Consider the following 21157-nt stretch of genomic DNA (forward strand, 5'->3'; position numbering starts at 1 on the left):
GAAAAGTGAGCTCCGTTTGCAACCGTCATATGGACATTAGGGGTGGGAGAAAAAATCGATTCACATAAATATCGCAATATCTTTTTTGACGATTTTTAAATCGATTTTTTTTTCAAAAATCGATTTTTTTTTTTGAAAAAACATTTTTTTTTTTTAAATTTTAAAATATTGTGCAATGTGCATTTGTTAGCCTTTTTTACATACAGAGAGTCCAGGTTTTGAAAAGGGTTTAAGTTCACTTTATAATGGAGTATGTTAATTTCTAGGCTCCTACAGTATATGTGTGCAGATAAATGTTAAAAATGCTAAAGACTAAAAATAGAGAGAATCGGCAATATCGTAGAATCGCAATTTAAATCGAATCGCCATCCAAAAAATCGTAGAAGAATCAAATCGGGAGAAAAGCATATTGTCCCAGCCCTAATGGACATGCACTGCTACGCCGAGACCCCCTGTAACTCAGAGAAGCCACAGAGGACTCTGAAACTTCTCCCAGCCCTTAGTCCACATGAGGGGGAGGAGATAATGAGGGACATTTTAATTTTGGGTGAACTATCCCTTTAAATACAATTAGCATGTATCACGTGTCCTCCAAGTATTTGACAATTGACTATATTGCAACTTTCCTGTCCATTAGCCATCACTGGGAAACAGCCCAATGTAATAATGATATCTTTATGTTGTCTTGTAGCTTCAACGCTGAAGGAGGATCAGAAGGGGAGGATCGAGAAGAACCTCATCAAAGTCCTGACGGTGAGAAGATAAAACATGTGTTCAGTTGGTCATAAAATACATGAGGTTAATTCAGGGTATCCGCGGGGTCTTGAAAAGTATTAAAAGGTGATAAATCAATTTTGGGAAAAGTAAGACCCTTAAAAAGTATTAAAAAGTCTTTTCATGACTTTATAAAGTCTTAAATTTTCAAGGTATTTTTTCTGAATTAGCTGTCCAAGAGTTTGAGTCTTAAAAAACACTGTGAAAAGTGTGTGAATTTATTCATTTTATTAAAAACCAAAGATGAACATAAAACGGTACATAAAAAAGAAAAGAAGATTGTTGTTTTTGTTTTTTGAGAGTGGAGCAATGTTTTTTGATAAACTTTGCCTTTGATTTATTATCCTAGCCTATTTTGAATTCTGTTGTATCATAGTGGTCTATAGTCTTTATCACAAACTAAAACTGTTACGTTAAAAGTGCCACTGATGTAAATGGTTACAGCTTGAAGTGGCGGGGGGTATTGAAAAATATTGAGAAGGTCTTGGAAAAAGTCTTGAAAAGGTTTTAAAATTAACTTCAAGATTCCTGTACAGTATAAACCCTGTAATTAAAACCAATCTAGGCAACACAACACAGCCGAGATGAGGCTGAATCTGCAGATGTTGTATAATATGCTCGTTGTCTCCTATTGTGAATTAAAATGTGTTTCCTCTCCTCTGTCAGAACGAGGTTCCCGACCCCGAGCCCGACTGCGATCTGGCTTCAGTCACTGCAGCCCGGTCTCTGTGGAACGACCGCGTGTCTTTAGCCGGATCAAACGAGTTCACCATAGAAGTACAGGACTACATCCCTTTTAGTAAGTATTCACACACTCACTCAAAGAAACAAACTGTTCACATTCTTGTAGGGGTGGGCGATATGGGAAAAATATCATATCACGATTTTTTTAAAATAAAGTCACGATTTCGATTATATCACCATCTTAAATCGAAAAAAAGAAAAACAGACAATTTAGGCCAAAGAACCTTTCTAAGCAGATTTTAATCTAAATAGTTGCAGTTTTGCCAACATTCGTAAACATAGTACTAAAAGATAAACAACTAAAGTAAAGTGCACTCTTGCAACATGAAAGGTAGCTTTCAATAAACATGAAAGTAAAATATCAATGAAGACATTACTGCTTTATTCAACACATTCATTTTAACAGGATTTAAGTAGGCGGCTGTAAACACTAAATAGCTGATTGAAAAGGGTCAAATAAAAATGCAAGCTAAAGTAAAAACTGTGGTTATCTCTTTTAGCAAACTTTGCAAAGGACCTTTGTTTGCACTTTGTCATTTGGGGAAAAGCGACTGTAAAAAAGCTGAACCAATTCCATATAGGCTACAGCGTTTCCCACAGGATTTTAAGGTGGGGGTCGGGGGGTCGGACTATCCGACAGGGGGTGGGGGGTAATTGGAACACTGTACAATTAGCGCGATATACTACTGTAGCGCATCAGCATAGAACTGCAATTCATAGAATGACGATCCCTACGATCTCTTCACTTTGGCAGATCATCTACACGCTCTAATCCTTCACGATCTAATATCGTCATATCGCCCACCCCTACATTCTTGTGTAAATTTCACAGTTGTGTATGTATCAAGTTTGGAAAAGATAACTAGGGTGTGTGTCTTCTTTCCTGTCTTACCTCCGCCCCCAGTCCAGTGTAAGGCCAAGTTCTGCGCTCCCAGTTTCCATGTCGACCAGCCCATCCAGCTCCAAGTCTTCCTCCGAGCTGACTGTCCTCACCCCGTGTCTCTGAACAAGCTGTCCATCAGCCTCAGTAACCAGGTACACACACTCACACTAGGGGTTGCACAGACTAGTCGACTTCACTGCTCCACAATGACGTTTTGAGCTTGACGTCGACTAGTCGCTGATCATGTGACAGTACGAGAGTAGCGGCTTGAAACAACAGCTGAGTGCGCTGAATGAAAAAAATACAAGTGCCGTTGTCAAGCTGGATAGAACCAGATCGTACCAGACAGGAAGTCGGGCACAGAAAAGGCGAGAGAATCCGGTCAATTTTCAAAATAAAATAAAATGATGATTAAGTTTGCTTGTCCGTCTATAAATATTTGTCAGTTGCGTCTGCACAAAGACACACATCCATCCATACAGCGCTAGAGACAGACCTGTGTGTGTGTGTGAAAAAAAAAAACTCCGCTCATATCGACAGCACAACAACAACCAACAACAGCAGCAACCAACCAGGAAAAACAAAAAGTGTGAGTGAAACTGTGAGTGAGCAGGACTGTGATGGTGACGAGGCCTGTGTGTCGTTTTCCTCTCTAACTGTTTAACGAACAGTAGCTACAGTACTATCTTTTGCACTTGTATAGGAGTGTATGTTACAAAAAAACAAACTGATTTACAGTTTGTTGTTTATAAAGCTGCTGTTCTGTGGACTCATTTCTGTGCATGAGCGTCAGTCAGTGAATACAGATTGTTGCAGAGCATTTCCCTCCTCCTGTGATTTTAGTTATGATGGGAAAAATATGAATGACTTCATCAGCGACTAGTCGACGTCGACTCGACTTTCATAACGTTAGAGTCGACTTTAAAAAATCTGAAGTCATGCAACCCCTAACAAACACGAGTCAGTACACACCCAGGCCCTGGAACTGGAACTGGAAGTGGTAACAAAATGATCATGTGTGTGTGTGTGTGTGTAGGAGTACAACCAGTGGTGTGTGGTGGAGTCGTCGGCGCAGGAGAGCATGACCTTGTTGCCAGGGGTAACCAAATGCTACAACTTTAGCTTCGTAGCAAAGACTGAAGACGTTGGCAAGAAGATTGAGGTAGGTGTGTGTGTGTGTGTGAGACAGAGAGAGAGAGAGAGAGATAATTTCTCCCTGTGTTTGTGTGTCCAGATTATTCAAATATTTTTATTGATTTTCACATTATAGAGGGAAAGCAAAAAATAAATAAATGAAGTATACAAATAACAATAATGCAATAGATAATAATAGTAATGCTGATAATTGAAAATTAATGAAAAATCAGGAGAATAAAACAGATGTTACTCTGAAGTAGTCATATAAACACGCATATATATATGTATGCATACACATAACTACAGAGTAATGTATAGACACAGAAACATAAAAATAACGACCCCAGATAATGCAGTCAATGGGTTGGGACTGATAACTTTATTACACATGTATGAAAATGTATCAAATATATTTGTCCAAAATAGATCTAGTTTCGGGCAAAACCAAAACATGTGACTGAGGCTAGCTGGGTCTTGCCTGCATCTGATGCAAGTTGGGTCTAAGCCAGGGTAGAGTTTGGCTAGCTTACTCGCAGATAAATGTAGCCTGTGCAGTATGGAGCCATTTCCCTGACATTAAACGTTTGCATTGAAAACAGAATGTGGCATTGTAATAAAAGTTGTATTGACACTGAAACAAGTATTGGCATTGAAAAATGTTGGAACACAGGCATAAAAAATACAATATTTTATTTGGATTTAAAAAAAAATATATTATCATGTAGTTTTCAATGTCAGTCTTCAGATTTCTTCTTCATGTCCATCTTTTTCAGTGTGTTTTTTTACACTGCATTTTCCCCCCAGTCTCACTGGTTTTCAGTTTCAATTTTTATTTTTTTTCTGTTTCAATGTTCTTTTTTTCAAAGCCAAGTTACTGTCAGGGTTTTGGCGTGGAGGGGGGGGGTCTGAGGGGAGGGGCTAGGGACGCATGGAGAAGAAATCTGAAGACTGACACTGAAAATTACATGATAATATATTTTTAAAAAATCTAAATAAAATATTGTATTTTTTATGCCTGTGTTCCAACATTTTTCAATGTCGATACTTGTTTCAGTGTCAATATAACTTTTATTACAATGCCAAATTGTATTTTCAATGCCAAAAATTTTTATTACAATGCCAAATTCTGTTTTCAATGCCAACTTTTAATGTCAGGGAAATAGCTCCATAGTGCAGAACCTTAAATTGCAGCAGCCCATGCCGGATACAAATTGAGGAAGAGTGTACCAATGTAATTGCTGCATGCCAGTTTACGTCTGAAATGGTGGTTGTGTGTGTGTCCAGATGACAGGTATTGAGTTGATGCTGGGCCGGGACAACGGCCGCTGTGTGTTTCTGAGCTGGAGAGGGGCGGGTGGAGATGCAGCCTCTACCCATGAGGCCTTGCAGGCCAGCAGGTCGTCACGCCGCTGGGGCCGAGGCGTGGACACGCAGCCCGATCTGGACTGGGACGGCCTGATCATGCAGCACAGCACCATGTGAGGCCTGGTCCAGACACATCACATCACCTCCCGGCAGTGTTGTTGTCGTTAACGATGACTAGGGTTGCAAAGGGGCGGAAAATTTCCAGTAAATTTCCAGAAACTTTCCATGGGAAGTTAAGCTGGGGAGTTTTGGAAATATTCCAAATTGGAAACGTTCCATGGGAATTATTGGGAATTTATGGCAATAATTGGGAATTTATGGGGATTAACTGGAAATTGGGGGTAATTTAAACAAACTATCATATCCAAACATAAATGTAAATATATAGTTTTGTCATAAGCAGACAGCCATGCAATACGATTAAAAAACATGACATTTCAACAGATTTATTTGTGAGTAGAACTTTTATCAAGTTTTAATTCTTGTATGAACAATCACTTCTTTTACTGAACAACAAAAACATGAATAGTGAGTAAAATATTACTTACTTGTTTGTTTTAGCCAAGATTATGCTACAATATATTTTCCCCAACTATATTTAAGTTCCCTGTTCCCAACCTTCAATTTAGTAAATTTCGTCTTTTTTTCCGTTTATTCCCATTTATTCCCATAAATTCCCGTTAATTCCCATAAATTCCCGTTAATTCCCATGGAAAGTTTCCAACTTTGGAAATTCCTGGAATTTTGCAACCCTAACAATGACAAAATATTTCGTTGACACCCCTTTTTTTTCATGCCGATAACGAGACGGTGACGAGATAAACATCATGGCTCTCTGATGACGAAAACATGACGAGACGTGTGTGAGTTTTCGTTGACGAGACGAGAACGGACGTAAATGTTAGTGGCAGCAGGGCTGTGATCGCCTCTAAATTTCATATTGTGGATTGTCGTCATTACTCTAAGCTTCACACGATTTAGCTAACGTCACTCTAACGTCACTCGATGAGAAGATACATGGACGTATTTTAAATATAATCCAGCAGAAATGCACTACTGTTACCACTTTATCTGTGTGTAGGCTAATGCATAATCCATAGACCAGAAAGTATTTGCCATTGGGTGGAAACATTATGAGTAAAACTATTCCTTTATTGAATTAATTTGTTAAAAGACTTTCTTTTTTTTCTTTTTTTTACTAAAACTGACTAAAACCTTTTTGAGTTTTCGTCGACTAAAACTAGACTAAAACTATCACATATAGAAATGACTAAAATTGACCAAACTAATAAGTATTTTCGTCAAAAAGACTAAGACTAAATCTAAAATGCCTGTTCCGCTTACATCATCGCTGCCCTGCTGTCACCGGTGTGAGATGTTGATGTGTTTTTGTGTCTTTGTGTGTTCAGGATCATCTCCAGAGTCCCAAAGATCTCCGTTCAGCTGAGTCACCAGCCTCCTGCCCTCAACAATGAGATGTACTGGATCAACCTCACTGTCCAATCACACGAGGAGAGTGTGGCCAAAGACGTCAAACTGACAGCTGGCCTCAAACCAGGTACACTGATAGAAGCACAGCTACCCAAACAATGTCAGATCTTTAAGGCCCCCACATAGTTTGGCGGAGCCTCCACAGACGTCCACGTGGACTCGAAGTGGACGTCCACTCAAAGTAGGGCTGTCAATGAATATTCTAAATTCAAATATATATTTGAATATAAAAAAAACCCAGAGATTCGAATGTGAAAATTGATATTCGAATATTAAATAAACCATAGGAAAAAAATGAGGGGGGGAACTCTCTTTTTTCTCTCCTTTCATCAGCTCCAAACTCACTCTTCTGCACTGCGATTAGCTACGAACCACGACGTGGTTTTCAACACAGCTGTCATTTAACTCATATGTCAGAATAACAAAAGTGGGGGGCGGAGGGGCGGGGGAGTCCTGGCCGAAGTTGATACAAAGTATAGCAGTTTACATCCGCCCCGGAGTAAAAAAACCTATAGCCTACTAGTTACGTATGTCTTGTATTAGTTTGTAGTCCAGTCATTTTATGAAAAAAGGTTGAACAAATTGCAACAGAAGCAAACTCATCTGATTTTGTATCCTCAACATGTCCTGAGTGAGGGAAAAAAAGCCCAGAAGAATCCCATTAGGGGAAAGTTTAGAAAAAGACCCAAATATATCCCATTTATACTCCTATTAATTATTTTTCTCACGTGAATAGGGTACATTTTTAACCTTTAGATATCTCCATGAAAATTACTGAGTTGATTATAACCTGTACAAGTCTTCATATCTCACTTCATACTTACCAAAATAATGAGGTTTATCAGATTGAACTAATACTTTCAGGGCATTAGCAGTTAGGGATGTCACGATTACTTGTTTTCACAATTAATCGTGGTATTAAACGCCACAATTAATTGATCGTAAAGATTCCTAAATACCGTTACTTTCTGAAAAAGATTATGTTGGAACCATATCAGCAGATGTGGCGCCAAAGTAAAGGTAAATGCACAGATACTGGTCCATTTATCTAAAGTAACACTGAATTAGTAGGAATTTAAATGATAGTGTGTCATTTGTATTGTGAAAAAATCATTTAATATAGGTGACAATTAATGACACTTCCCCCAGTGGATTAATAACTGGTCCTATATTAAGAGATTAGTCATGTAATTATATTTTGACTATATTTGATTTTACACATTCATAGTGTTGTGAAATTTATTGATGCTTATAAAACGTAAAGGTGAAATCCGGCGATCTGATTGGTTGTTAACCGTGGTATAATGAGCATATACCACGGCTACTATTCTAAAGCCTTATCACAGCGTAGGCTATCACTCCGCGTCAGGCACGTATGACTGGTATGAATGGAAGTTGTTGTCATGTATCCATGACAACGGACTGTTGCAGTCCGTAGCAAAAGACAGTTGATGTTTTTACGATGTTAAAAAACGGACTAAAGTAGTTGAATCCACATGTTTAAGGTGAACTTTAACCTCTGGGGAGGGTTAACAATGGTAGAGGGGACTGAGCAGTGACTTTCATCTGAAAAAAAGCGGAGGAAAAGACGAGATGCAGAGCTAACTAGGAGCTAACGTCTGGAGAGGTGGGACTATTTTTTTCACAGTGAGGCTATTTTATTGGATAATATGTATTTCTGGTTGAATAAAACTACATGAAATTGATTGCGTATCCCTCTTTCATTTTGCCTTTATTGGTAACCGTTTTATAAAAGCAATATATCACTCCAGTCCGTGGTATATGCTCATTATACCACTCTAAGGGGGTTGTCGTCCCTCCGCTTCCGTCGGGCCGAACAACGCCCCTTAGCCGTGGTATAATGAGCATATACCACGGACTGGAGTGATATATTGCTTAAATAATAATCGTGATAATCGTAACACCGTGATTATTTCTCTGACAATAATCGTACCAAGAAAATCTATAATCGTGACATCCCTATTAGCAGTATTAACAGTGTTTAACATAACTACTGTATATAATATAGGCTGTTAGTGTGGTGGTTCCAGATGTAGGGCATGACATCAGTGACAGGATGTGATTTCATGTTGGTCTTGTCTTGTGTTCAGGCCAGGATGCTAATCTCAGCCAGACCACACACGTGACCCTGGACGGCTCAACGGTGTGTGATGACAGTGCACCTGCTCTGCTGCCCGACGTCCTGCTGGGAGACCTGAAACCAGGCCAGAAGGTACACACACACACACACACACACAATCATTGTTCTTCTGACACTTGTATACAACCAGGGGCGGACTGGCCCCAAAAAAAAGAAGCCCGAATCATATTCTCGCCACGAACCCGGCTCGAACCAGCGCATGCTCACTTATTAGCAGAGCCGGCCGAAGGCATAAGCGAACTAAGCCCCTGCTTGGGGCCCCGTGCCATTGGGGGGCCCCCAAAGGGCAAGTTACTTTACTGATGGCCACTTTACTTTACGTTATAGTCCACTTTTCATTAAAGCGCCGCCCACTTTCAGACATGGCCCCCAGACAAAGCCCATTTATTGCAAGTGCCAACAAGTAGCCTAGGTAACAACACAGTTAACTTACTGTAAATTTAAACATACAACATTACAAATAAGGATTGCACATTTGCTCCTTCTGAAAATTACCTGAGACCAAAGAATATAAAATATCAAGCCAAACAGGTTAACAATATAACATTTCTAAAAAAATAAATGTAAATAATACAATTATACACACAAGACTTGGCATGAAAAACAAATGATGTTTTCTATTATTAAAATTCTGATTAAAAATTGGGTGAGGTCTTTATTTAGGCAGAGTTTTTGCCTCAAGCTATTTTTGTAATCAAGTTAATCGAGTAACTCGATGAATCGTTTCAGCCCTAATATTTACCTTTTATTTCATTTTTACCATCATTAAACAGCTTTGGACTAATTGTGATGTTAGATAAACCACTTGTAACTTGTTACAGAGAGAGTGGAGGCTCTTTCTACATCTCGTCTCAGTGAAAAACGCGTCCCCCTGTAAACCTGTAATCTCTTGTTTATGACAGATAACGACTAGACATTGTAACATGTATGTAATAATCCATCAATCCACTGATTGATTGATTATGAAAGGCTTTGCTGAAAACAAATTCTCCGGACTTGCAGATTCGCTAAATGATGCAATTTATAAATCGATAAAAGTCCTATTTTGATCAACATTATGTTTCAAATTAATTATTTTACTCGTAAACCCCAACAGGATGTATGGAACCCCTCCTGTCGGGGTTTATTGCTCCATAACAATTAAACATTATGCCTTACTTAAATTGATATCCACTGTTCTTCTGCCGTCCGTCATGGCCGTCATATTTTGCGCGAGTGGAACACGACGTCACGTGCAAAGGGTCAATAGTCTCAGAGAGAGAGAGAAACACTGCTGTAAAAATGTCATTATTGTGAATGGATAGGGCCAGACAGCGCTCAGTAGCATTAACCAACATTAACAGTCTGCCCCTGTGTACAACGCAGCATTTCATGTACTCTACCTGTATTAATGTGCCCACAGTCAGGGCCGTTGCTAGGAATTCTGGGCCCCCTTAAAGAATACTAAAGTGGGCCCCTCCCCCCTAACTTTTCCTTTTTTTTTTCTTAGACTACGTATGTATTATCGTTTTTTATTTAGCCTACTTTGTTTTGATGCTAATGCAGCATTACACTGCAAAAACTCAAGTATCTTAGCAAGAATATTTGTCTTATTTCTAGTCAAAATGTCATTTCTAGTCAAAACAAATCTCATTATACTTAAAATAAGACACATCATATTAAAAGTAGCTTGTTTTTAGACACTTTTTACTTCTTTCAAGCTGATTTTCACTTGGAATAAGTAGAATAAATCTGATAGTGGAACAAGTTTTTCTTCCTTATTACAAGCACAAAAAACTTACTTTCACTGGCAGATTTTTCTACTTATTGTGAATTTAAGTGAAAATGATCTAAAAACAAGTTAATTTTTAGGTAATGAGTCTTATTTTAAGTGGAAAGAGATTAGTTTTGACTAGAAATGAGACATTTGGACAAGAAATAAGACAAATATTCTTGGAAAGATGTTGAGTTTTTACAGTGTACTATGAGTATTAGTCAGGGTCTTACGCAGAATAAATCAGTCATACAAAGATTAGACTACTGGGGTTTTTTATGGGCCCCACTGGGCGCTGGGCCCCTAGAGTTATCATCACCTTTCTCCCCTATACGGCCCTGCCCACAGTACAAAGTTGCAACTCATTTTGTGTGTGTGTGTGTGTGTGTGTGTGTGTGTGTGTGCTTGTGTCTAGCTGGAGAAAAGTGTGTATGTGAAGTGTGTGTCGACCGGGCCGAGGGTGTTCCTGTTCCACGTGGCCTACAGCATCGACACCACCGTGGAAGGACGACAGATTGTCTGCAAATGTCACAAGGTAGTAGAAGTTTTGTTTGTGTTTGTCATAACTCACAAAGTCATACCCATGGTAACATAGAACAACAGAGATTTATTGAATCCAAAAGGCCGATAGTTGACCTCTGTGTGACATCATGCTCCATAAACACTCTAGTGGTAATTCAGTGAGACTGTTGTGACTCCTGCAGCTCGTTTGTTTGTTTGGCAGCACTTCTCTCACCCGCTCCTCTCTTCTTGCTCTGTTCTCTTCCAGGATGAGACTGCTGCAATAGAGACAGTCGTCCCGTTTGAGGTGTCTGTCAAGTTTGTGTCCACCAAGGTGAGTTGTTGTCAGAGGTGGGTAGAGTAGCCAAAAACTGTACTCAAGTAAGAGTATAGTTACTTTAAACATTTACTTGAGTAAGAGTAGAAAGTACTTGGTGAAAAAGCTACTCAAGTACTGAGTAACTGCTGAGTAACCTCTGATTTGTTCGTTTAATGATCAGCGCGTAAATGTAGGCCTAATCAAATACACAAAAATATAATAGCAATGACAAAATTCAGATAGCTTATTGCTAAATAAAAACATTTAACAACTAAGTCAATAGCCTAAATGACATTTTTTTTTACAAAGTAACATAAATTAAGACAAATTCAGCCACAATAACTTACATAGGCCTATCTATGAAAGATCTATGAACTGTCCATAAGCTCTTTGTGTGGGTGTTTGTCTGTGTGACCCCGTGTGTGTGTGTGTGTGTGTGTGTGTGTGGGCGTTTCTCAAATTTGGCAAACGTCGCGAGTGGCTACATCTAATTGGTGAAACGCAGTCATGTGACAGAGGCTCGGACGTATCTCCATTAAAACATAAACAAACAATTTGCACACTGGATCGATAAGAAAAAGTAGCGAGTAGCGACCGGAATGTAGCTCAATGTAACGGAGTAAAAGTACCGCTTCTTGTGAAGAAATATACTCAAGTAAAAGTAACAAGTATGCTGCATTGAAACTACTCTTAGAAGTACAATTTATCCAAAAAGTTACTCAAGTAAATGTAATGGAGTAAATGTAGCGCGTTACTACCCACCTCTGGTTGTTGTCAGCATTTCTTCAGCTTTGTCCCTCAGAAGGAATGGACGGGACAAAGCAGGGGAATGTGGAAAATGTTCAGATTGCTGGTGTTGGTGTGTGCCAGTGGAACACAGTGAGTTTAACATACATACGTTTCTGGGTATGTGTGTGATTCCAGTTTGAGCCTCTGGACCGAGTAGCAGTGGACATTCCCTTCCTGTTGATGACGGACGTCTTCTCCTCGTCTCCCTGGCCTCTGGTGTTGGCCTCGTCCTCTCTGCAGCTCCTCACCATGACCAGCAACAACACCGCACCGCTGCAGTCCCAGCTGCAGGAAGGTACACAGCACTTTGACTTCATTATTATTATTAGTTTATTTAGGGGACATTGTGCAATGACATTAATCATTTACAGAAAATGAGAAGATGGTTGCACCAGATTTAGCTCACAGCTAATTTCCATCTGCAGTCCCAACATGTAACATATAACAAACAGACAAGAAACACAGACCACAAACTACTATACAAGACTGATACACAAATAGACAGTAGACAGCACATAGACAATACAAAAACAACCGTTTCCACATCTAAAAAGACCAGATCAAATGCAACACACCTGAGAGAGGTGTACCCTATCCTATATGATCAATGGAGAGAAAAGCTAAGTCTTACAAGATACAGAATATATATAAAACATTTTAGAGTTCCATAGTTCATATTCCATAAGGTTTTAAGATAATTTCATGGATTGGGTGCATTGAGAAATACAAAAAAAATACTACAAAACCTTTTACTGTCATACTGGTACCATGACTACAACAGCTGTGTGTGTGTGTGTGTGTGTGTGTGTGTGTGTGTGTGTGTGTGTGTGTGTGTGTGTGTGTGTGTGTGTGTGTGTGTGTGTGTGTGTGTGTGTGTGTGTGTGTGTGTGTGTGTGTGTGTGTGTGTGTGTGTGTGTGTGTGTGTGTGTGTGTGTGTGTGTGTGTGTGTGTGTGTGTGTGTGTGTGTTCAGTGGTTTTGCAGACGGGGGAATGTGCCAGTGAGTGTTTCTGTCTGCGATGTCCACCACTGACCAACAGCAACACCACAGTGGCTACAGGACAGTACTTGATATCATGGAGGAGGTATGCAAACTGTACAGTGCTGTTGAATGTTTTGTTTCAATTCAATCAAAAAAAAGAAAAGACAGAAAAGTAGGTATAAAAAATCAAAATCAAAAATACATAAAAATCAATCTGAATATATTTCATGGATGCGCATCGCTAGAAACGCATCAAACACGTTAACGCATATAAGACAGCATCACCCTGATATGTTAAAGACAAAGACAAGTTGTGTGCAACAACTTGTCCCATTGCTGCTTTTAAGCCTCCTGACATGAACACAGACACCAGAAACATCACCAAAGCACCTGGCATCTAACCTAAATGAACTGTATAAACCAACGTTTCTTGTTTTGTTTTTATGATAGTTGTCAGTTGTCAAGTGCAAGTTTTTTTCCTCTAGAATTAATGAATTTAGTATTTCTTTTTTTACTTTTATAACACAAGATGGTTTTTAGTTTTACGGTAACACCCCTACAAACTAGTCGTTATATTTTATTGTTGGGGTGACAGCCACATCTCTATTTGTTCTGTATTTTACTAAAGCAAATTGATCGTACTCCAAAAGTCACACAGTAGAATTAGTCATTTGAATCCAGTAGAGGTCACCAGATTGACCTGCATCTTGTGTTCACTAGTTGATTAAACCAAAGTCTTGTTTTCTCCTTGGATTGGTGTTGCCAGGAAGCCGTCCAGTGCCGACAGTCCTCTCATCCAGACCATAGTCACTCTACCTCATGTCATCCTGGAGCCTGTTCCCCTCTACATCCACGCTGGTCAGTATCTTCACATCACACATCTAAAGGAGAATAGAATAGTCAGTGTTTCTTTTTTTAATAATCAGATTTCATTTTATTTTCTGAATTTACAACAATGCTCAACTAAGCATACATCATCAAGTATTGGTCTGAGCTAGGGGAGAAAGTGAATAATCACAATTCAAATAAAGTAGAATATGAAAAGAAAAGATTAAAACAAGTTTAAAGGGAAAAAAAAGGGGGGGGGGGGGGTGCAAAAAGCAACAGCACTTGTACCCTTTTAGGAAATATTTCTTCCTCATCGGTCTGCTCAGTCGCGTCTTTCTAAGCCAATGTTTCCCCTCTGGATATGGATTTCACTTAGATCCTTAGGCAAGTAATCCATTAGAGGCCGCCATATATCCTTAAAAGTGTCATTATTTCCTTTTAATTTGGCACTTAGTCTTTCCATAGGAAAAACTCTAAAAATTTCTTTGTACCACTGAGTTACAGTGGGCGGTTTTTCACTAATGCAATTAAATAATATACATTTCCTGGCCAAAAATAAAAGTATATTGAGTAATATTGATCTTTTCACATCCATAACTCTATTCAAAGGTGGCAGCCCCAATAGAAATTGGCCCGGATCTTTACATATGCTGTGTTTAAATATTGCAGTCACTTCCTTAGATACACATACGTAACCCGAACTTTGATATTTTTGGACAGCTCCAGAAGCAGTGTATATATGTCCCACTTGTTAACTTACATTTAAGGCATAATGGTGATCTATTAGGGATATTCAGTGTTTCTATACATTTCACCTTTACCAGTCAGTTGTTTTATGTGTGATGATCTATGTCTGCTGTAGATTTGCCATCGTTTGGTCGGGTCAGAGAGTCTCTTCCAGTCCGTTACCACATAGAGAACAGGACCGCTCTGGTGCAGGAGGTGGAGATGGCCGTCGAACCTTCTGATGCCTTCATGTTCTCTGGACTCAAACAGGTACAGCTGTGCTTTCTGTAAAGTGGCAGTAGACGATAGAAGAGCAAAGACTTTCATTTTACACAATTTAGGCCCGATCCTTTTGGAAATGAGAACATCATCAGGGAGATTAGAAATTCATCATGAATACAATAATTACAATATTCCATTTTGGACATCACGCAAGCCTTATGCTGCACTCACATGGAATCAGACAGATGGCCACAGCCCCGCCTACTTCCCATTATAGCACACCTGGGGCCGTATTCACAAAGAATCTTAAGGTTAAAAGTAGCTCCTAAGGGCCGAATTTAGGAGCAACTCCTAAAAAAAGTGGGCGTGTCAGTCTTAAATTTAGGACTCCTTTTTGTCGGTGTTTTTTTTTTTTTTTGGGTCATCACCAACATTTTCGCTATAAAACGGGAGTAGTGACGGTGACGGACTGTCTAATATAGGCGTCACAACGGTCGGACCGAGGTAACTGCGACTGCTACGATGCAGTCGTGCTGATGTGAGCCAAAAATATTTTTAAAAGGTTGGTGGGTACGCTAGACACACACATCAGTTAGTAGTAATAGCTCATGTGATAAGGCTGCTCCCCCAGTAAACCAAACTTATTGTTAGTCTGGGTTCAAATCCTGCTATAGGCCACAAATGTGGGTAATGCATTTTCTTTTCTCATCATTATTATGATCACCATATAATATTAGGGCTGTCAACGAATGTGAAAATTAATATTAAAATGTGGGAAGAAAAAAAAACCAGCGGCTGCTTTGCGAGTGGACGCACTGACCCTCATTGCATTTGCACAGCGTCACACTGCAGAAAGTGAGACGCGACAAAAACTGTAGCAGAAAGATGCAGATGGCAGAGAGAAAGACAGAAAGTTCAGAGCCCAACTCGGCAGCAGAGAGAGTGGTGTGGACTCGAAGCAATCTGAAAAGCCCCGTCGCACCTGACGGCAAGAAAAAAAAAAAAAAGTGGAGCGGAGCGGCCGGCGGCGAGGAGGAGGAGAAGGAGGAGGGAGGGAGGGGAGGGGAGGGGAGGGGGGGCGCCGCCGGCACTCAACAACCAATCACCGTGTTGAGCGCCTCGAATTCGTGCACGAGAATTGACGTAATCCATAGCAACGGGGCGTCACCAGGGGCGTGACTCTTAGTTTGCTCTTAGTGATTTATCCTTAGTAAGAGTAGGTCTCAGCGGCTTTGTGAATAGCTTTTAAGAAAAAACTCCTACGTAAAAACTTTTAGTGCGAGTTAGGAGCACTCCTAGCGGTAAGATAAAAGGCTTTGTGAATACGGCCCCTGATTTGCAGCAATAGCCCTGCCAACTTTCCGTTAAGTCCCACCCACTTCCCCCCATTATAGAAGACAGTAATCCTACGTCACGTAAAAGGCCACGCCCCCTCGCCGGTGAAAACAAAGACAAGAAGTCCTCAGTGTGTTCCATAGGCGCTAATACAAAAAAACCACAATGCCAAAGAGTTGTTGTGTGGTATATTGTTCGTTTAACAACTTAAAAAAAACCTAACTTAACTCATTGAGTGCCAACCACGTAATTTCTCGTTTTTCGTTCCCATGCGTTGAGTGCCAAAAACGAAATTTTTCGTTTTTTGCTTTTTTTTAAAATTATGAAAATAGACACTTTAATACACATTATATGTAAATTTGGGGACTCTACGACGAGGAGAACTGAAATAGATGACGATCAAAGTCACATGACAGCTCATGATCTGGAAGTTTTTATCATAACTCAGCTTCTGCAAACGGAGTTCTGCATGCAGATGCAGCGCAGCTGCGCCGCTGCTGCTCCGCTCTCACCCGCGAGGCTGCAGCAGCTGGGAGCTGAACCAGGAAGCTCTCAGCCCACTGTCCCGCCCGGTCTTCATCTGGAGCAACACCGTGTCCTCCCCAAAGTCCTCCCGCGGTAAAATCTGATGGTCTCTGGACCAAAGCAGACCGGCACCACCGACCCGTACCACAGACGGACCGCGACCACCGGCGGGACCGGTGTTCGCGAGCCGCTGTGGCCGGCAGAGCCTCACGTTCCGCGGCGAGAGGCTGTGACACGGCACGGTGCGTCTGTGTTATTGCTGTTTAGTGGCGCCCCCCCCGCCCCCGATGGTGGTTTTGTGAATAGAACAACAATTGTTGTATATATTTATCTTATACGAGCCCTTTGATCCAGAAATGCGAGTGTCAGAAGAGCGACAGACACAAACAGCGCACCTTTCATAAAAGACGCTCTATCTCCTTTTCTAGAAAAAAAGGAGGGATTTTGGTGAAACCCAGCCATGTTTAGCTTGACTTTTCTCAGGAACGGAGGCACGTAGAAACAAACGGTTTGTGGCCATTTGAAGGATAAAGTTAAACCTTTCAAATGAGCTACAGTATGTGTTGGTGGCAATAATATAGAATACACTATGGCTCTAAAATAAAAAGTCAAATATGGTCTAATTTGCCGGTACACTTGACTAAAACTTTGGAAAGGAGCGCGGCACTCAATGAGTTAAGATTTTCCCTACTCCCCTTAACTCATTGAGTGCCGCGCTCCTTTCCAAAGTTTTAGTCAAGTGTACCGGCAAATTAGACCATATTTGACTTTTTATTTTAGAGCCATAGTGTATTCTATATTATTGCCACCAACACATACTGTAGCTCATTTGAAAGGTTTAACTTTATCCTTCAAATGGCCACAAACCGTTTGTTTCTACGTGCCTCCGTTCCTGAGAAAAGTCAAGCTAAACATGGCTGGGTTTCACCAAAATCCCTCCTTTTTTTCTAGAAAAGGAGATAGAGCGTCTTTTCTGAAAGGTGCGCTGTTTGTGTCTGTCGCTCTTCTCACACTCGCATTTCTGGATCAAAGGGCTCGTATAAGATAAATATACACAACAATTGTTGTTCTATTCACAAAACCACCATCGGGGGCGGGGGGGGCGCCACTAAACAGCAATAACACAGACGCACCGTGCCGTGTCACAGCCTCTCGCCGCGGAACGTGAGGCTCTGCCGGCCACAGCGGCTCGGGAACACCGGTCCCGCCGGTGGTCACGGTCCTTCTGTGGTACGGGTCGGTGGTGCCGGTCTGCTTTGGTCCAGAGACCATCAGATTTTTACCGCGGGAGGACTTTGGGGAGGACACGGTGTTGCTCCAGATGAAGACCGGGCGAGACAGTGGGCTGAGAGCTTCCTGGTTCAGCTCCCAGCTGCTGCAGCCTCGCGGGTGAGAGCGGAGCAGCAGCGGAGCAGCTGCTGCATCTGCATGCAGAACTCCGTTTGCAGAAGCTGAGTTATGATAAAAACTTCCAGATCATGAGCTGTCATGTGACTTTGATCGTCATCTATTTCAGTTCTCCTCGTCGTAGAGTCCCCAAATTTACATATAATGTGTATTAAAGTGTCTATTTTCATAATTTAAAAAAAAAGCAAAAAAAGAAAAATTTCGTTTTTGGCACTCAACGCATGGGAACGAAAAACGAGAAATTACGTGGTTGGCACTCAATGAGTTAAGAGAGTGGGACAGGAAGAGATTTATGGCTTCAGGCCTTTTAGCAGTAGCCCCGCCCACTTTCCGTTATAACCCCGCCCAGTTCCGGGTATAGCCCACTTTCTGTTACAACTCCTCCCACTTTCCCGTTATGACCGGCCCACTTTTAGGTATATCCACGCTCACTTCCCTTTATAGATTTTACGGCGAACAACAAAAAACAAAGTGAATATTGCGACTGCTGCTGCTGTTTTGTGACGTGGCTCTAGTATTGAACGCTGCTCTCTGATTGGTCCATGGCTGCACAGGTGCGTCTGCGTATCCTCCCCGGCTCGGAGCAGCAGATGCTGTATAACTACTACCCTCTGATGGCCGGCTACCAAACACTGCCCCAGCTCAACATCAGCCTGCCCCGCTGCCCGGCCTCTAACACACACACACTACGACGCTTCCTGCCACAACGCATCTTTGTCAAGGTAACACACACACACACACACACACACAGAAAGGCATCAGAAAGGGTCAGACTGAAGTTTGTGTTTTGTTTCTCTTCAGCCTCAGGGTCGACAGCCGGACGACGAGTCGATCGCTGCAGCTTGACGAGAACACAGACTGTGGATATGAGAAAAGAAAGCAGCGTTGTGTAACTCGTTCTAGTTGTACGATTCCTTACAGATGACAACATTAATTAACATTATTTGTTTTACATTGTTCTGGAAACCATTTGTGGACCATCGTCTGTTTGTTTGTAGTGTTTCTGTTCAGAGTGAATGATGTGAGCAGGAGGCACTATGAGGTTCATGTAACAACACAAATCTTGTGTGAACTGAATGGACATGTGGGTAGAGTGTAATACATTAAAAACGGATGTGATGAAGGCTGAATTAAAGTGAAGTGACAGATTGTCTGTGATTTATTGACATTATACACAGATGTTTCAGTGGAAAGATGGCGTCACACAAATCCAAACAATGGAGGTTAGCAATCACAACATTTCTTTGGTACTTATTACTCTTACTTGAATACATTTCCAGGACAAATATTTTTTACTTTTACTCGAGTTAATTTCTAGGAAGGCTGAAAAGTACTCGTTACTTTCAGGTCTGCTCTTTTTTTTCTCTCTTTTTCCTAAAATCCTATTGGACACAAGCTGTGTTTGTCAAAGAAGGAAACCCTAACCCCTAAAAGCAGCACATCAGGTGGTTTCAAAGAGTTAATTTTCAGAAACAAGAGTTAAAAGCTCCTTAAATTCATTTAGAAACAATTATAGTAATTCATTGATGTGAAAAATAAGAAATTTACTCTTACTTAAAGTAAATCTAAAAGCATGTACTTTTGGATACTTAAGTATAGTATAAGGGTTTCTGCAGGTACCAGCAAATCTAATTTAATGCTTTTTAATGCCATTTCAAACATTTTTAATGCCTGTGACTGCAAATACTATACGTGTGTGCGTACATACACTTACCTATATACACATACACACACCCAATTACTTGGTTCTGCATGTTTATCGTGCCCCGACTGCAATTTTCTGGCCTATCACAGATTTTTAAAAAGCCTGACCTGCCGATTCCGATTTTTGCCGATAGCGATAGATAAAAAAAAAGAAAAAGAAAGAGTCAACAGTAGCCTGCCAGCACCTAAAAATATTAATTTAGGAAATTCTCCATTTCTTCACCCACGTTTAATTTTACTGTAGATTAACTGTAATCCCCCTATTTTTCTGCTCTTTGTCCTCTATAGGGATGTAATGATATCAAGATCTCACTGTATGAATCAATCTATTTTTTATCTATTTTTTAATGCCTTTGAGAATCGAATTTAATTCCTTTTAATGCCATTTAAGGCCTTAATTTCAGCAAAATATATTTGATGACTTATAATGCTTTTTAATGACCCACGGAAACCCTGCTTTAAAAGCAAGTACTTTTTTACTCTTACTGGAGTAACACGTCGACTGAGCTACTTTTACTTGTAACAGAGTAAATTTTGACCAGTAGTATTTGTACTCTTACTCAAATACTGGGGTGGAGTACTCTGTCCAAGTAGAGCAGACACCACCAGGCTGGCCACGACACTTTGACTTTGTCTTTAATACAGCAAGTGTGACACCTGAATTCATCCATTATTGCTACTGGTCAGCACAGGTGTCGCTCCGTAACCATGGTAACACAGGTCTTACAGTAGGTCAGTCAGGCTTCATTTTTGTTAAACTTGGTTAAGACTGGACCAACATTATAGAACAGGTGGACTGGATCAAAATTATACAGATTTTAAAATCCCTTTTTGCTATTCAGGATCACCTGGTAATCCTTCTTACTTTTGGACCAGTCTGATCCAGATAAGATTGGTACCAAATCCAGTTTATGACACACTGAAGGCTACTAGGTCTGTAAACAGCAGGTAGATCATCAGCAGCATTATTAATATTGTTTATTTTACCAGTTTGAAATTTATTTAATTAAAGCACATTTTGTTCCTGAAAACCACCTTGAATCCACCGGCTGCTGGGATCAGAATAATCCTGATTTTTTTTGGATCAAAGTTATCCTGATCCTACTAAAAGGTTTTGAACAACACAAACTGAGAGTTTGATCCAGATTAAAACCAAGAATACATGATTTTATCCGATCTCAAAATCCATTTTTGGTTTTGAACAACCCAAACTCAAACTCCAACAACCCATTTTCAAGATTTGATCTAATCCATTGTCCAAAATCTGATTAGGTTACCTTGACAACTGGTCACAAGTGTGTGAGCTGTGATCAACCTTCAACCATTTTACTAGGTTATACATCTTTGTACTTGTACACATAGTATATGGTATATCTGTTTTTTTGGGGCATTGGTATTGTATTAAATAGAATTATTGTAGGCCTATTGTTTGAACTGTTCTCTAAAAGCAATAGTGGACTAAAATTATAGATTTGGAATAAATCCATTGTAAGAATGAAATTAAAAACTATAT

The 21157-nt window shown here is 40.3% G+C and overlaps 1 protein-coding gene across 1 annotated transcript in view; it reads left to right on the forward strand.

Moving 5' to 3' along the window:
- The window catches only part of trappc11 (trafficking protein particle complex subunit 11), a 43932-nt gene extending 25132 nt beyond the window's left edge, over positions 1-18800 (forward strand). The window contains exons 16-30 of the mRNA XM_085788608.1: positions 692-753; positions 1441-1573; positions 2423-2553; positions 3438-3563; positions 4823-5016; positions 6313-6461; positions 8506-8627; positions 10724-10843; positions 11078-11143; positions 12053-12212; positions 12889-13000; positions 13664-13755; positions 14588-14721; positions 18495-18662; positions 18742-18800. Coding sequence (XP_085644734.1) covers positions 692-753; positions 1441-1573; positions 2423-2553; positions 3438-3563; positions 4823-5016; positions 6313-6461; positions 8506-8627; positions 10724-10843; positions 11078-11143; positions 12053-12212; positions 12889-13000; positions 13664-13755; positions 14588-14721; positions 18495-18662; positions 18742-18786 — 1814 coding nt within the window. The 3' untranslated portion in view covers positions 18787-18800. The remainder of the gene's footprint in view (positions 1-691; positions 754-1440; positions 1574-2422; positions 2554-3437; positions 3564-4822; positions 5017-6312; positions 6462-8505; positions 8628-10723; positions 10844-11077; positions 11144-12052; positions 12213-12888; positions 13001-13663; positions 13756-14587; positions 14722-18494; positions 18663-18741) is intronic.
- Positions 18801-21157: the final 2357 nt, after the last annotated feature.

The sequence above is a fragment of the Trachurus japonicus genome, chromosome 10 (genome assembly GCF_045865225.1).
Source record: "Trachurus japonicus isolate A0001 chromosome 10, Traja_1.0".
Lineage (NCBI taxonomy): Eukaryota > Metazoa > Chordata > Actinopteri > Carangiformes > Carangidae > Trachurus > Trachurus japonicus.